The sequence below is a fragment of the Aotus nancymaae genome, unplaced genomic scaffold (genome assembly GCF_030222135.1).
Source record: "Aotus nancymaae isolate 86718 unplaced genomic scaffold, 86718_ANA_hifiasm-v0.15.2.pri h1tg000046l, whole genome shotgun sequence".
NCBI lineage: Eukaryota > Metazoa > Chordata > Mammalia > Primates > Aotidae > Aotus > Aotus nancymaae.
This window is the reverse complement of record NW_026988460.1, coordinates 5,679,897-5,697,225: the sequence shown is the minus strand read 5'-3', so window position 1 is coordinate 5,697,225 and position 17,329 is coordinate 5,679,897. Positions and strand designations below refer to the sequence as shown.

The window sequence follows — 17,329 nt, the reverse complement described above, 5'->3', positions numbered from 1 at the left end:
CTTCATCACATTCAGGTACACCTATCAAACGTAAATTAGGTCTTTTCACATAGTCCCATATTTCCTGGAGACTTTGCTCATTCCTTTTCATCCTTTTTTCTGCATTCTTGTCTTCTCGTTTCATTTCACTGAGCTGGTCCTCGACTTCTGATATCCTTCCTTCTGCTTGATCAATTCGACTGTTTAAACTTGTGCATGCTTCGCGAAGTTCTCGTGTTGTGTTTTTCAGCTCCATCAATTCACTTATATTCCTCTCTAAATTGTCCATTCTCGTTAACATTTCGTCAAACCTTTTTTCAAGGTTCTTAGTTTCTTTGCATTGGGTTAGAACAAGTTCTTTTAATTCACAGAAGTTTCTTATCACCCACGTTTTGAAACCTGCTGCTGTTATTGGAACACACGTGTAATCTATTAAGCTTTGTTCCGTTACCGATGAGGAATTGCAATCCCCTGTAGAGGGAGAGGCATTCTGATTTTGAGTATTCTCTACCTTCTTACGCTGGTTTCTTCCCTTCATTATATATTTGTCCGTCTGTCGTCTTTATAATTACCGACTTTCTAACTGGGTCTCTGACGTCCAACTTGTTGATTCCCTGCGCCGAAATCTGAGCAATCCACTGAGCCGGCCAAAACAGCGGTGTTAAGATTGATGGTGCTTTTCTGCCCGGGAATCTCCAGACTCTGCACCAAGAACTGGCGTGCTAAGGCACCAGCAAAACCGCCACGCCGGCCACAAGAGTCGCCCTGGCGACCCGTGGAGCTCCTCCACTGGGAATCTCCTGGTCCGTGAGCAACTAATATTCGTCTGAAAGTGTGGCGTCCTCTCGTTCTTTGCGCTTTCACTGGGAGGTACGTGCCCGAGCTGCTAATCATCAGCCATCTTGGATCTCTCTCCCCCTGAGCAAAGGTTTTTAAGAACTTTATCTGTGTCCCTGTTCAAACTCCAGCTCTGCCACTGCCTCTCTGTGCCTCTGTTCCCCCTCAGTGAGAGGCAATGGTGCCTTCCCTGCAGGGTTATTAAAGATTCAGAGGTCACATAGGGAGAGCAGGATAGTGTGGAGCATGAAGGTGGAGAGTCTCTGCTTGGTTTCCTACTTTACCTCCCAATTCCATCATTCTAAATTAGGCATGAAACCCCTTTCATTTCTGTACAATTAGTATAATGGCAGCACCTACCTTCATGGGTTACTGTAAGGATTGAATAAGGTTATGTTTATACCATGCTTAGTGGAATACCTAATACATAGCAGATTCTCAATGAATGCAAGCTCTTAGTTTTATTAGCTCTTTCTCTATCCAACTCTGAGGGTGAACATTGAAAAAACACAACTGGCCGGTGGCTTATGCCTGAAATCCTGGCACTTTGGGAGGCTGAAGTGGGAGGATTGCTTGAGCCTAGGATTTCTAGAACAGCCTGGGCAACATAGACCCCCATCTCTACAAACAATTTCTTTAAAAATTAACTGAGCCTGGTGGCATACACCTGTTATGGTCCCAGCTACTTGGGAGGCTGAGGCATGGCAATCACTTGAGCCTAGGAGTTCAATGCTGAAGTGAGCTGTATTCACACCACTGCATTCCAGCCTAGACAACAGAGCAAGACACTGGCTCAAAAAAGAAAAAACCTGATAGATTGAGTTGATCTCATTTCTCTTTTCTTCAAAAGCAGATTCTATCCATTTTCTCCTGTCTTCTAGTTTAACGTGCTGCTGCAGATAGAATAAGGCTTTTGAGGCTGCTTCAGAGTTGCATTGACCATATGTCCATGAATTTTCTAGAAGGGATGGGTTTTAAATAACTTTCCTGTTGTATCCCTAAATCTTTTAATGTCTTAGAAATTTCAATAGATCAGCATCTAGATTGTGTCTCTTAGGCAGCCTCTTATATGCAGAAGTAGCACAGAGATCCATTTTTTTTTTTCAGGCTGTTGTCCCAGTATCTGGTTCAAAATTTTGGCATGCATAGTTACAAAGTCCCAGGAATCTGATTGTAAGGTGCTGTGTGTGGCTACCAAGGGCAGTGAGCCGGCTGTGAAGACACAGTCCTGACTGTGGGCCATTTCTGGTGTAGCTGGGGAAATGACATAAGCATGTGGGAAGCAGAGCAGCAGTGCCACTGTGAATAACCATGTAGTGCCAAGTACAGGCAGCACCGCAAGGCAGCACGAGGGCCACCGTCCAGAGAAACCAACGCGCTTAGAGTCTGGGTTGCCTCCCTGCGTATCTCCTCTTGTGGAATCAGGGACTTCTGTTACCTCTTTCCAGCAGCCATTTTGTAACCCTCAGAGCTCTTGATTTGAAGGCCTGTCCTCATGTAGAGGCTCTCAGAGTCACATTAGACTTTTCCCAACCCACATGACATTGGACCATCAGGGCTATGCAAGCGGTTCCAGGGCTGACACTAGTCAGATGAGGGGATTGGCTTGGTTTTTCTGACCCCATAACCCAGGGCATTTGGTAGAGCCTCTGAATTACAGCATTTTAGGGTCATCAGGGAGCAATTTAAAGCACCCAGGCAGGCAAATATCAGGAAATACTTTCTTTGAAGCTGTACTTTATTGGGATATAATTTATATGCAGTAAATGCGGATTTCTTAAGTATAACTTTTGACGAGGGTATGCACACACAACCATCACTCATATCAAGATGAAGAACTTCTCCGTACACCAAAAAGTCTCTTCATGCCCCTTCAACCCCCATCCCCCAAAGCAACCACTGTTCTCATTTCTACCACCATACATTCATTCTGTTACTGAACTTTATATTAATGGAATCATACAGTACTATATTATTGTGTCTGGTCCCTTGCACTCAATGACTTATTGAAGGATTGAATGAATGAATGAGGCCGAGCATGGTGGCATATGCCTGTAATCCCAGCACTTTGGGAGGATTATTTGAGGTCAGGAGTTCAAGACCAGCCTGAGCAACATGGTAAAACCCAGTCTCTACTAAAAATACAAAAATTAGCTGTATTAGAGTGGTGACACGCACCCGTAGTCCCAGCTACTAGGGAGGCTGAGGCAGGAGAATCACTTTAACCCAGGAAGTGGAGGTTACAGTGAGCTGAGATTACGCTACTTAACTCCAGCCTGGGTGACAGAGCAAGACTCTGACACACACACACACACACACACACACACACACACACACGCACTCGCAAAAAAACAAGAATGAATGAGAAGTTAATAAATGAACCTCTTGGGGCTGGGCGCAGTGGCTCATGCCTGTAATCCCAGCACTTTGGGAGGCCAAGACATGTGGATCACGAGGTCAGGAGATTAAGACCATACTGGCCAACATGGTGAAGCCCAGTCTCTACTAAAAATATAAAAATTAGCTGGATACAGTGGCACATGCCTGTAATCCCAGCTACTCAGGAGGCTGAGGCAGAAGAATTGCTTGAGCCTGGGAGGTGGAGATTGCAGTGAGCGGATATCGCACCACTGCACTTCCAGCCTGGCGACAGAGCAAGACTCTATAAATAACCACATTCCTGAGTCATAACAGACTGCTCCTGTAAGGATTCTGTAGGCCGCACATTCTCAGTGGGATCAAAGGGTGATTTTTGCATAGGGAATGGATCATTGAACAAATCTCATTCTTGCTATGTACAAAGCATAGATGTCCACACAGTCCATAAATATATATGGTGTCTCTGTGGTATTAAAATTTCATCATGGGTAATTAGGAAAAAGGGTTCTTTTAGGGGCTAAGGGGGCAACAGTGAAAAAATGACTGATAAACACTACTCTAAGGATCAGGAAGTTCCTTTCTGTCTCAGCTGTCTCTGCTCCCTCAGTTTCTCATCTGTAAAACTGAGGTCATAATAGTGCCTGCTCCCTAAGGTTGAGCGGAAGTTAGATAAGCTGGTATATAGTTCTTAGCAGATGTGGCCAGCTTTTACTTAAGTGTTAGTGAATTCTACCCCTCAGCTCCATCAGTTATCTGGCTAGGGTGTGGGCTAGGGTCGTCACACTGCCTTGGTTCATGTCCCATAGCTGACACTTACTAGCATGGGCAAGTTACTTAACCTGTCTGAATCTCAGTTTACTCATATATAAGATGGGAATCACTGTGATGGTGATTTTATCATGCTGTTGTGAGAATGAAATGGTACAATGAAGTAAAGAGCCACAGTAAGTACCCAATAATAATGGTAAGGTCATCTGCTGTCATTTGTCTACTTCTCTTGAGACATCTTTTCATGCTTTCTTCAGCCATATTTTATATTAGAAAACTATATACCACTGCTTCTGGATTATTTATGTCAAGTGATTGTACTCTGGATTACACCACCGCTAACACCTCTTTGTATGTAAAGATATTTAACATATCAGTGACTTTTGAGATTTCAGCCTGTGAGTATCCTTAACATCTGATAAATTGTCCTTAGTATTTAAGAACTGGCCAGGATACTGTCTTGCAAGTAATTTGAGGATATGTTTTTGTCCCGCTGTCTTTTTATTTTATTCTAGGATTGTATATTGATTTTTTTTTCTTCAGAAACAAGGTCTCACTCTGTCACCCAGGCAGGAGTGCAGTGGTGCAGTCATAGCTCACTGCAGCCTCAAACTCCTGTTCTCAAGAGATCCTTGCACCCCAGCTTCTTCCCAAGTATCTAGGACTACAGCCATGTGCCACCACAACCAGCTAAACTATTTTATTTTTTGTAGAGATGGGGTCTTGCTGTGTTGCTCAGGCTAGTCTAGAATTTCTGGCCTCAGGCTGTATTCCCAGCTTGACCTCCCAAAGTGCTGGGATTATAGGCATGAACCACTTTGGCCTGTACATGGATTCATTTACTCTCACTCCATTAGCTCTAAAAAAAAACTGCTTCTCCAATCATGTTTATGTTTTCCTCCCATATATGTTTGGATGAAAACTAAAAATCATGTGATATTAATGATTGCCTTATATAAAGACATATATGTCTTTTTATACTTTGAGGCCCTTTTGCAAATCAAAGTAGATGGGTTTGGGAGAGAAATTGTTACCCCATCTATTAGCTGAGAAGACTGAGGCTGGAGGTAAGTGGCTAAATCATGCCTTGTCTCTAGGACTGGAACTCCCTCCACTTCCAGTCCAATTCTCTTTCTTTTACTCCCCCTAATTGAGGTGTGGAGGAGGCTCAGCCTTCTCTGGACCTGGGAACATTTGATGTAGATACTTTCATCACACCCAACAGTAATTCTCTCTGCCTAGAGTTAAATTCATTTCTACTTTCCTGCCTTTCTTGGAAAATTATATTTTACCTCTAGGTGTGTTTTCCAGGTACTTATTTATTCTTTTACTCTTTTGTGAACCTGTCCAAATTTTCCACATTTCTCTTGTGGTTTTGCATCCTCAGCAGTTGCAGTGCAGGATAGAAGATGACTTTTAGCTGGGAGCATTGGCTCATGCCTGTGATCCCAGCTACTCGGGAAGCTGAGGTGGGAGGATTACATGAGCCCAGGAGTTCGAGTTCAGCCTGGGCAGCATGGCAAGACCCACATCTCTAGGAGGGGAAAAGAACCAGAACACAGCTTTTGAACCAGCCCGATTTTACCTGTTAAAGATTAAAGAGCTACCTGTCAGATGTGATTTGCAAGAGAACTCTCCTTTGACCATAGTTTCTTTCCATCTTACCTGCTACAAGACTAAAAATTCCACCCCTGAAAACTCATTCCTGTACAGCACTCTGTCTCAAATCTGTTATTTGATGTATCACCTTCAAGATTTTGCCACACTTGTCTCACTTGTACTACATTCTACTCATTATTTCTTATAAATTGACTTTTTATTTAAATTTGCATAAAACAAACTTCATATTTCCTCTGTAAGTGGAAATTCAACGTTTATCATAAACAAAAAGTCTTCACAAAGAATATATATAACCCATTAAAATTAAGAAAATGTTACCCCTGCATATGCCAAACTTATCCTGTGTACTGTCAATGATACCAAGACTTCAATTCATATCAGCAGGTCAAGCTGCCTGACTGTGGTTGTGCAGTTATGGATCCTTAAGTTAGGGCAGCAGATTGCTTTCCACACCCTTGGGAAATGAGGGCTCTTCCTTCAGAAGAAGAGGTTTTATAGGTCAGTATTGATCCTAGAGGATGATGGAAAGATTGATTCCAAGTACTTGCTGCCCAGGACACAACAGGACAGCCCATGGTGGGTGGTGTCCTGTAATAGAGTGACCTGGAGTGAACCACTTGGGTGAAGGGACGGGCCTGAGAGGAAAGAGGAAGAAACCCAACACTGAAAAGCAAGAGAAAGAGAAAGACCTGCAGCCAGGTCCACCTCATAGTTCTGTCTAGCACAGACTTCACATCAAGTATAACAGGATTCTTTATCTATCATTTAGTTTATTCATTATATGCATAGTAGGATCAACATCTATAGCTACAACCCAGTTATACAGAAATGTAACTGAAGTTAAATTATTTGTGTTCCTTCACATTCTCAGTGGAGGGCCATTGAGTGTGTGTGTTGGGGTGGGGGCGAGATTTGACCTTGTTAAATAAAGGTAATTAAGTCACTTCATCTGTGAAACTGGGTCTCTTCCAATTTTAGTCTCTTTTGGGGAAAATGACCACCCTGTTTTCCTTCTCCACATGAGCAGGCATATGCAGAAATACACTGGCCCCTCCAGACCTTGGGCCATGCCCACCACCTTTGGTCCTCTTGTAACCTCATGTCATGAAGACCCCCTACTGTGCACACCCATATCCAGACCCCAGGCCCTACTGTCCATAGGCTTTCTAGCAATTTTAAGCTTCAGATTGGGAATTTAGAAAATGTTGGCTGCCTTCCCCCTACCCCACCAGAAGGAGGGAAACTTTATAAGGTTGTGGCAGACTCACCCGGCAAGAATAACGCTCCTGCCTTCACAGCTGTTCTCAGACCTGGCCGCCATATTGCCCAACACTGTAGGAATGGGGGTCTTCTCTGGGAGTCTTGGAGCCTCATGGGCTGCACCAGGAAGCAGGTTCCACACTGCATTGCTCTGGGGCTCCCCAAACTTTGGGTGGGGCTCTCTCCCATCCTCAGGGTTTTAACCCCATTCTCCTCTCACTCCAGGCTTTTAACCCCCAAACTCAGAGTTGGTTTTTTCCTAGCTGACTTTCTATGTGGTGAGAAATTACCCTCACATCCTGTCACATCTGTCTACTCTATGATCACAACTCCACAGTTGGGCTCTCTCTTTAAGTCAAGCCCTTTTTGGAATTCAAAGGAAAACCCATTTCTCTCTCAAGTATCTAGCTCTTGTAAATCAGAAGGACTTCATTTTCAGCTTTTGTGTCTGCTGTGAGTTAAAAACGTCCATTAATCTCTTCAGTAGCCTACTCAGTTCAGATGTCTATTGGCCCTGCACATAAATACCACTGATTCAGTTGGTGGGAAGCCCCAGGCAACCAGTAACCTAATGAGCAAAAATATTTGTTTTATTTTTTGAAAATACTCTCCTGCTACACATGCCACAACCTTGGAATACATCTTGGATTTTTTTTTTTTGAGGTGTATTTGCTGAGTGGTTTTGTTTTTTATTTGTTTTATAAAACAGACATATCACTTTGTTGTCTGTCAGCACATGGCATCTTTTCTTCTGAAGAATTTCCAAGTGCATTCTTTTTCTTCAGAACATTCCAGTAGGAAATTTGCCAGCTTTCCTGGTGATGAATGATTGTCTATTTGGCAGAAGACTGTCAGGTGGGGCATAATTGCTCCAATCAGTACTAATAGATTGGGAATTTGTCAAGTGGTCAGCATATTAATGGGTCTAACCATACTTTGCTTCCTTCCTTAGGCCTAGCAAGTGCTTTCACTTTGCATTTATTTCATCATTACATTTTCCATTGAAATAGCTGTATCCTTATACAGAGGAGGCAACTTGGGTTTCAAGGGCTTCATGGCCTGTGAAGGTTATCCTGAGAACCTAGGTCTTAAATCCAGCTATTAGTCTCCACTGGACAGGCAGAAACTGCCTCAGTTTCTCAAGGAGAGGTGTCAGATTGGTGCTCCAGAACATACCCACCAAGGAGTGCATTGCTGTGGTCCAAAGCTGATTCTCCCGCATTCAGCTCAGTTCCCCAAGGACTCATCACAGTGCCCTGTTCACAACTGACGGTCACAGATGTTGACTGAATGAATGATGCTCAACTTTTATACCTTTTCTAGTCCTAGGGTGATTATTAAGGCTTTTTTTTAAGAAGTATTTAACCATCACTAATAAACATTGTGCTTAGTTTTACTGCAATCTTCTATTTGCAGGCCTAACAGAATTAATTATAAGCCTAATGGCTTTTGAAATCTATTTGTAAGGTTTTATATATAGTAAAATTTAAGTGTTTCAATTTTCAAGATGTGTTCCAGAGAGTATAATCTTGAATCACCAGGCTTCCACTGTAACAGACCTTTCACTTTTGCAAGGGCGGAAGAGGCTTTTAGAAGCTGAGTAATGCTAGATTCCTTCCTGTAGGTATTTCACCAGCAGACATACTTCACAAATATTCTACACATTGGATGAGGTTTGCAACAGGGAAACAGACCAGTTTAATGGCACGTGCTTTTTAAATAGGGCTTTTTAAAAATTGTGTGACTGGATATTTCACTCCTATTTTGTTTTCAGCACAAATGTACAAATATTTGCTTTAATGAATATGTTAAGTCTATCCCTGATCTTCTTGGGCTGTAATCTCTTCCTGTCAAATTTGCCAAGCCAAACAGAATCAATCAGTTGTCTGTTTTTGTTTTCAAGAGAAGTTTCTAAAGCTCCAGTCCTTAGCATGATCCTTAGAGTGTTTTTCTGATCTTTGAAATGGAAGAAGTGTTTTGTTATATTTTTTTCAATGCGCTTCAAATACTAGGTTAAAAAGTCAAGATTTGGCTGAGCCCGGTGGCTCATGCCTGTAATCTCGGCACTTTGGGAGGTCGAGGCAGGCAGATCACAAGGTCAGGAATTCGAGACCAGCCTGACCAACATGGTGAAACCCCGTTTCTACTAAAAATACAAAAATTAGCCTGCGTGGTGGCACACGCCTATAATCCCAGCTACTCAGGAGGCTGAGGCAGGAGAATCGCTTGAACCCGAGAGGTGGAGGTTGCAGTCAGCCGAGATCGCACCACTGCACTCCAGCCCGGGCGACAGAGTGAGAATCTATCTCAAAAAAAAAAAAAAAAAAAAGTCAAGATTTAACAACTTTGACAGGGATATGATGGCAGGAATTTTGGTTTGTGATGCCTTTAAGGAGACTTGAAGTTTGCCAGCACCGAAGTCCTCTTAGTTTTACCTCTGGCAGGAGTTTTCATCTTAACTTCATTTCTGTGCGTAAATTCTACAGAGGTCATTGCCACATCATAACCGGGTTCTCAGGCTGGAATTGACAACCACCAGCCTCTTAGGAATTACGTGCATCTTACTGGTGGGAAAGCTTCTTCGACAGGTGTCCCTCTTTCTGTGGCCTCGTGATCTGATTCCTGGCTGCTAAGATTGGAGAAGGATGTGCCAAAAACATATAGTAATATCTTCAAAGAAAATAGCTGAGTGGTTAGAAACAGGGGTTTGGGAATCAAATTGCCTGTGTTCAGATTCCAGCCCTGCCTACCCACCCACACACCATAGACAGAAACTGAAATATTGGAATAATATTATTGGCACAGATAGCAAAGCATTTGTAGGATAGGTACCTCCATAAAGGCAGATGCGTGTTTGAGGAGCTACTGTTTTTACAGTAGCGTTCAGCTCCTCCCGACGCTAGCACCATTTTAGTAGGAGGGCGCCAAGGTGGATTCTCAATTAATACATCTATCATCCTATAGTTTTTTTTTTTGCCTTCAGTTTGATCTTATAGTTCATCATTGCCACCTTTGCAGTTAATTCAGCTTTATTATTTTTTTAACGCAAAACAGGCTTGAACAACCCAGCAGGATTATCGTTCAGCATAGATAAAATTCCATCCCACCCATGTGACTCAATTCCTGAGCCCCAGGATTGATTTTTCTAATTACTCTTTTACTCATACTGATTTCCTCAGACCCACTGGGAGACACAGATGATCACCCTATGCTTACCTCACCACACGAAAAGCATTTCTTGTTTGCACAGTAATTCTGTGCATAGCATTCATAGCATAGTAATTCTATGACCCACTCCAAACTAATGGGGAAGCATTTTCTTCTTCTTAGCCTCAATTCTCATCCTAATCCTAATGGTCATACCAAACAGTGACTCTTGGGCAGGTTCGTCTTTGCCTGGTGTCCTTATCTTTAAAACAAGGATAACAATCACACCTCCTCCTAAGACTGTCATTAGGATAAGTTGCATAAACGTGGAAATGTTTATAGAACAAAGCCTGGTACGGAGGACAGCTCCAGACCACTTGTCTTTGCTGAGACTCTTCCTGTTTTATTACTTTTACTTTATTATTTTTGTGTAATCTATTTCTGTTTACCAGTTGCCCTGTGTCTTTGTTCAGGCTACTATAACCAAATACCATAGACTGGGCAGTTTATGCAGCAAACCCTTGCTTCTCACAGTTCTGGAGTCTGGAAGTCTGAGATCAGGGTGTGAGTATGGGCACATCCAGGTGAGGGCCTCTTCTGGTTTGTACATAGTCACCCTCTCCTTGTATCTTCACACGGCAGAGGGAGGGCTGGCTCTCTTCATCTTCTCATAAGAACACCAAGCCCGTCATGGTGGCGCTTACCCTCATGACCTGATTACCTCCCAGAGGCCCCACCTGCTAATCCCATCCTATTGGTAATTAGGGTTTCAGCATATGAATTTGGGTAAGATACAGACATGCCGTCTATCACATTGTGTATCTTGCACAGCTTGTTGCTTCGACGCCTAAGCTGTTTCCTGTTCTTTTAGCAGTGGAGAGATAAGGGGGAAACAGTGTCTAAGGTGGTTTCTCTCTGCCATTTCCTTTACCCCTCAACCCCCAAGTCACAGCATCACTGACTCCTTCAAGGCTTACAGAGGAGACAGGGTCTATTATAATGAAATAGTTATAAATATGTTCAGTACATATATTCAGTACTAAATAAATATGTTCAGTACATATATTCAGTACTAAAGGTTTTAGTAGATACTATCTAGCTGTCAAAAATCGTTAGCAAAGTCCTTTCCGGTTTTATGTGTGGACATGTTGCATAGGAATGTTTGCTTAATGACCATAGCTTCCTGAAACATAGAACTTGGCACAGCATCAGCAAGGAACATCTTTACTTGTTGTTGTTGTGTTTGTTTGTTTTTGAGGCAGGGTCTCACTCTTGTTATCCAGGTTGGAATGCAGTGGTGAGATCTTGGCACACCTGCAGCCTCGACTTCTCAGGCTCAAGCTATGCTCCTACCTCAACCTTCTGGTGGCTGGGACTACAGGCATGTGCCACCATGCCCAGCTAATTTTTTGTATTTTTTATAGAGATGGGATCTCGCCACATTGCCCGGGCTGGTCTTGAACTCCTGGGCTCAAGTGATCCGCCTGCCTCAGCCTCCCAAAGTGCTGGGATTACAGGCTTGAGCCACCAAGTCCAGCATTCTTTAATGTCGTATATATTTTCTAACAGAGAATTAGAAGGGATACTGAGAAAAATCTGTTTTGAATGGATAAAACGATGAGAATAAAAATGTTTCTTTAATGCATTAATTTTATAATCTAGCAGCATAATAAATCAATACTGGGTATATAAACAAAGTATTTGTTTTTCTTTTAAAGATATTCTGGAGTGTATACAATAATATCCCTCCTGTGACTAGCCTGCCTTTGAGATGTAGTTATCATTTAATGAGAGGAGAGAGGCGACCACTCTGGTAAGTGTCTAATGTGTAATTTAAGGTCAAGGTGGGAAGGAAATGTTTGTGAACCTCATAAAAGATCGTATCACCTGAGACGTGTGTCTCACCACATGGACCACATAAAAAGTATGTGATACTGATCGTGGCCCAGGGTTGGGGGGTAAGTGTCCTCCTTCTTTGATAGCTTGATGTAGTGATGAAGATGGACAGTAAGTTAGTTTGCCCAGTCTAGAGTTCCAATTAGTGATAAATCCTTATGTCATTCAGTCTTTCTGAATTATTTACTCATTAATAAAATGGAAATGTGTCTTATCTTGATTAGTAGCAAATGACAGAAACCTAATTTGTTTTTTTTTGTTTGTTTGGTTGATTGGTTTACTTTATTTTTTCTTTGTTTCAAGGCAGGGTCTCACTCTATCACCCAGGCTGGAGTGCAGTGGCACCATCACAGCTCACCACAGCCTTGACCTCCTAGGCTGAGGTGAACCTCCCACCTCAGCCTCCCAAGAAGCTGAGACTATATGTGTGTGCCACCACACCCAGCTAATTTTTTATTTTTAGTAAAGATGGGGTTTCACCCTGTTGCCTAGGTTTGTCTTGAACTCCTGGGCTCAAGTGATCTGCCTGCCTCAGCCTCCCAAAGTACTGGGATTACAGGCATGAGCCACCACACCCAGCCACCAGAAACCTAATTTGAGCAAAAAAAAAAAAAAAAAAAAAGGAATATGTTTTTAACTTGCGACTGGGAAGTTCACTGGTAGGGCCAGTTTCTGGCAGATCCAGCTCTAGTTTTATCAGGAATCTGATGCTCCCCACCAGAATTATTTTGCTTTATCCTACATTGATTTAATTTTTGGTTTAATTATCTACCATCTGAGGTGGCAAAGTGGCCTTCATATGCTCCAGTCTTATGTCCTGCAATTTTACCAATGTCAGCTCTCAGCAGCTGGGATAAAATACCAGGGCTGACTCTCAGTGTCCCATCTTGGGTCTCTTTTCCATTTCTGGCCATTCACAAGGACTAGGAAGAGGCAGTAGTCTCATGGGCTAGCCTGTGTCACAAGCCCATCTTTGAAGCCAGGATGTGGAATCAACCCTGCCTGAGTGGATCTCACAGAAGAGTAGGGGGCAGGTGGCTCTTTAGAGGGAAACTGGGATGCTCTTACCAGAAAGGGAGTAGATATCCCCTATAGGGACACCCACGAGGCCTTGATACATGGTTGATAGGAGAATCACATGAGACAGTGTTGTGACTGTGACGTTGACGTGTAAGGGCCTTCCCATGTATGAAGCAGCCGCATTCATTGTCAATCCCAAAGTCGAGGGAGCCTCTCTGCACCAACCCTTTGAGGATGAGGATCTCAAGTCCCATTGCCCTCCCTGCCCACGTAGACACCGAATGCCACTTTCTGCCCTCTCCATCCCTAGCTCCTTCCTTTTCTTTCATCTGCTTCTGTTTCCAACAAAAGGACTGGGGGAGAGTTTATTTAAAAATGTCCAATCTTACCCCAGTTAAAATGGCTTTTATCCAAAAGACTGGTAATAGTGAATGCTGGTGAGGGTGTGGAGAAAGGGGAGGCCTCATACACTGTTGGTGGAAATGTAAATTAGCACAGCCAACTATGGGGAGCAGTATGAAGGTTCCTCAGAAGACTAAAAGTAGAACTGTCACATGACCCAGCAGTCCCACTGCCGGGTATGTACCCAGAAGAAAGGAAATCAGTATGTCGAAGAGATATCTACACTTCCATGTCTATTGCAGTACCATTCACAAGAGCCAAGATATGGAATCAACCTAAGTGTCCATCAGCAGATGAATGAATAAAGACTATGTGGTACATGTATACAATGGAATAGTATTCAGCCATCAAAAAAATGAAATTCTGCCGTTTGCAACAACATGATGGAATTGGAGAACATTATATTTAGTGAGAGAAACCAGACATGAAAAGACAAATATCTCATGTTCTCATTCAGATGTAGGAGCTAAAAAAAAAAACAAAAAAAAAACCTTAATTGATAGAGAAAGATAGTAGAATGATAATTACCAGAGGCCTGGAAGTTGCAGGTGTTGGGGTGTGATAAAGAGGGGATGATTAATGGGTATAAAAATACAGTTAGAATGAATAAGGTCTTGGAGCATAGTTAGGGTAAGTATACTTAATAATAATTCGTTATAGGTTTCAAAATAACTGAAAGAGTGGAATTGGACTGTTCCTAACGTACAGAAATGGTAAAGGATTGAGGTGATGGTTAGATAAATACCCTGATTCAGTCATTACACATTGTATGCATGTATGAGAATATCCCATGTAGGCCAGATGTGGCTCAGGCCTGTAATCCCAGCATTTTGGGAGGTCAAGGTGGGAGGATTGCTTGAGGTCAGGCGTTCAAGACAAGTCTGAGCAGCAAAGTGAGAGAGACCTCATCTCTAAAAAAAGTTTTTTTAATTAGCCAGGTGTGATGGCACGTGCCTATAATCTCAGCTACTTGGGAGGCTGAGGTGGGAGGATTGCTTGAGCCCAGGAGTTCAAGGCTACAGGGAGCTATGATCATGCTGCTCCACTCCAGCTTGGGTGACAGAATAAGACCTAGTCTTTTAAAAAAAAGTTCGGATATACCCCATAAATATGTACAGCTATTATATATCCACAATAAAAAATAAAAATTAAAAAGAAGAAAAATGCCCAATTATTTTTGTTTTAAGGTCATCTGTTGTTAAACTAAACGTATGTAGAGATATTTATGTATGTAGAATCACTTAGTCCTGAGTCTAACTTTAAACGTTGGTCTTTGGCCCAGGGAAGAGGAGAGTAATGCAAAGGGCGGCGTATGGAAGATGAAAGTCCCCAAGGACAGCACGGTAGGTTCCTTCTGATCCTCGTCTAGAACCAGCGAGGCTTGGGGTTGTTGACTGCCTGTCATCAGCATTCTGTGCTTTGCAGACAGCCTGTTTACTTGGTAGTCCCCAAACAGGCTGGGGGTGAGAAATTCTGTTCTGACCTCCATGACTTTCTGCCTTACACTGTCACCTTGAAAGTATATAATTGTGTTTCTCCATAGACGTGGTGTAATATGTGACTGTATGATGCAGTCTGCAGGAGTAAGTGCCTGTGAACTTCACAGAAAAGCTGGGTGAATGTCTTCATGGTGGGCATTCCCTTGACAGCCATGACTAACACAGGGAAATTGGTTTTACGAAATCTGAAGGAGGATCTTTCCTTCCAAAGGCTCATCCCTCCTCTACGGGAGGAGCAAAAGCAGTTCTGAGAATGACCATGGCACAGAGAATGGGGAGGCTTGTCATTTCACCATCCTTTGGGGTTTCATGAGAGACTCTGCTTCATCTCCCTCTGGGGCTGATGAGAACCTGGAGGGTGTGATGACCTGGTGGGATGCTGGTTTGCAGTGGTCAAGTCTCAGAAACCCATATGTCCCAGAGTGAGCTCTAATTCGTCATATTGACTGGAAATGAATGTGAACACTAAAATCAGTTACCTTAAGCCCTGGAAAACCAAAAAGCTTCTTTGAAAATGGACAAAGGGGAAATGCTGCCCAGTTTCACCTTTTCATGGTTTCTTTCATGTGGATAACCTCAAAGAACTGTAATGTCTCCAGGGACCCATATGCTTGAGCTGGAGTCATTTTCCTATAAGCACATACCTAAAGATATGACCAGATTTATTTGTCAAAGGTGCCAACTATTAGTCAAGATGTGAAGCTCCAAGATTTTACTGTTATTTGGCCTACATTAAAAAAAATATCAAGGGAGCAGAGAATATAAGAGAATGAGAGAATATAAGGTGTTCTTAAATTTTCATTATGAACACTTTTTGCCTTTCCATGTTCTTTATTTATTCACACTGGACTTTGAACTCTAGCAGAAGTAATCATGACATCAGCATTCCTTGAAAAGTATCTGAGAGGCAGTTTTGTCCTCTCTCTCCTTGTTAGCTCACTTGGCTGCACTGGGTCGCAAATAATAATGCTTTCATATCTGTGCAAATGCCCTCATGCCAGGCAGTTTAGCCTACTTTTCATCATCAACCAGTGGGAGTCTTGTGGGCCAAACTTGTCTGAATTCAAAGCAGAAAGGTGAAGTCTCCCCTCCCCTAATGGCCTCTCCCAACTCTCAATTTCATCATTAACAGCTTGAAGGACTGTAGCTGGACAGATAGAAAACGGAAGCAATGATTCCTAGGTGGGAGACTAGCAGACCAGGAGGGGCGGGCTAGGAAAGAGAAAAGAAAAGGATGAAAGGTCACTTTCAGTTCTCTTGCTAACTGCCATGGCCTTGGTTAAACATTCAGCAAGACTTTAAGCTTGTCAGGACATAATAATAAACACCATTATTATAGTTAATATGTATTGAGCACTTGGAATATAGCAAACACGAAGCTGTTTATTGCATGGATCTTAAATGTTAAGGCCTTTTATTGCAGTCATTGTACTAAGCCCTTTGAGCACACTTGTTGACTAATTTCATACCCAGAGCAGCCCTGGAAGGTCAGCCCTGTTATTATTTTCCTGTTCACCTAAAGAAACTAATGATCAGAGAGGTCGTTAACCCACCTGGTTTTCAGATAGCAAGCAGCCTCTCTGGATTCAAACCCAGTTTGGGGGCAATTTGGAGCCTGTGAACCACAGGGAGGATAAATGGGACCAAGAACTTTTCAAAGGAAATAATGTGAGTGGAAATAATGTGGGTGTCTGTTGGATGGCACTAGCAGATCACGAGGAGAAAGAAACTCCAGTGTTTCTCATTGGTAGGAGGCAGACCAGAGCGTGCACTGAACCTTCCAGGGAAATTACATACATTCTTACATACAGTTCTATTGCCTCCCATAAACAGTCTGCCTCAAGTGAATGGAATTTCCCAAGACTCTAGTATTTAATAAACAAGAAATATCCTTAAGTGTTCTTTACTTGTGTAACCTTTGAAGTACCTCATAAGTTGTAAAAAAAAAAAAAAAAAAAAAAAAAAGGATTTTCAAGAGAAAGATTTTACTAATAGCATCCACATATAATCAGCTTCTATGTTTTGAATCAGTGAGAGGTAAAGAAATTGGAAACTTTTAAGTCATTGCAATACATTTTCCCTAGAAATTCTTCTGAATTTCAACAGGGGTTTCACTAGCGATTAGCTTTTGCCAGACTTTGGGTTACTTATATCTGTGTGAAGTTATTTGTAAACCAGTGAAAAATATACCACTATAATAAATGTTTGCACCTAGGATTTGGAGGTGTCTGTGGACTCCAAATATGGGCACAGAAAGTACATATGAAGTTGAAGAAAACATAACTTGTTTAGCTCCTGAGGATAATTATCTAAAAATATATGTGTTTTGTTTGTTTTGTTTTTTATTCTTTTCCCACATCAGTCCACAGTTTGGAAAGAGTTGCTGTTGGCAACCATCGGGGAACAGTTCACAGACTGTGCCGCAGCAGGTAAAGCAGCCCACGGCTCTGGCCGGCCCTGCTTCGTGTGCTCCTGGCTTGTGCTTGTTTCTTGCATAAGTTTGTGGTCATGTGTTTGACTTT

General features: G+C 42.4%; 1 protein-coding gene across 6 annotated transcripts in view; it reads left to right on the top strand.

Annotated features, from left to right (window-relative positions):
• Positions 1–17,329, top strand: part of EIF4E3 (eukaryotic translation initiation factor 4E family member 3) — a 76,151-nt gene that overhangs the window by 44,129 nt on the left and 14,693 nt on the right. For all 6 annotated transcript variants that reach the window (XM_064361909.1, XM_064361908.1, XM_064361910.1 and 3 more), the window contains 3 exons: positions 11,709–11,803; positions 14,591–14,651; positions 17,170–17,236. In XM_064361909.1, coding sequence (XP_064217979.1) covers positions 11,778–11,803; positions 14,591–14,651; positions 17,170–17,236 — 154 coding nt within the window. In that variant the 5' untranslated portion in view covers positions 11,709–11,777. The remainder of the gene's footprint in view (positions 1–11,708; positions 11,804–14,590; positions 14,652–17,169; positions 17,237–17,329) is intronic.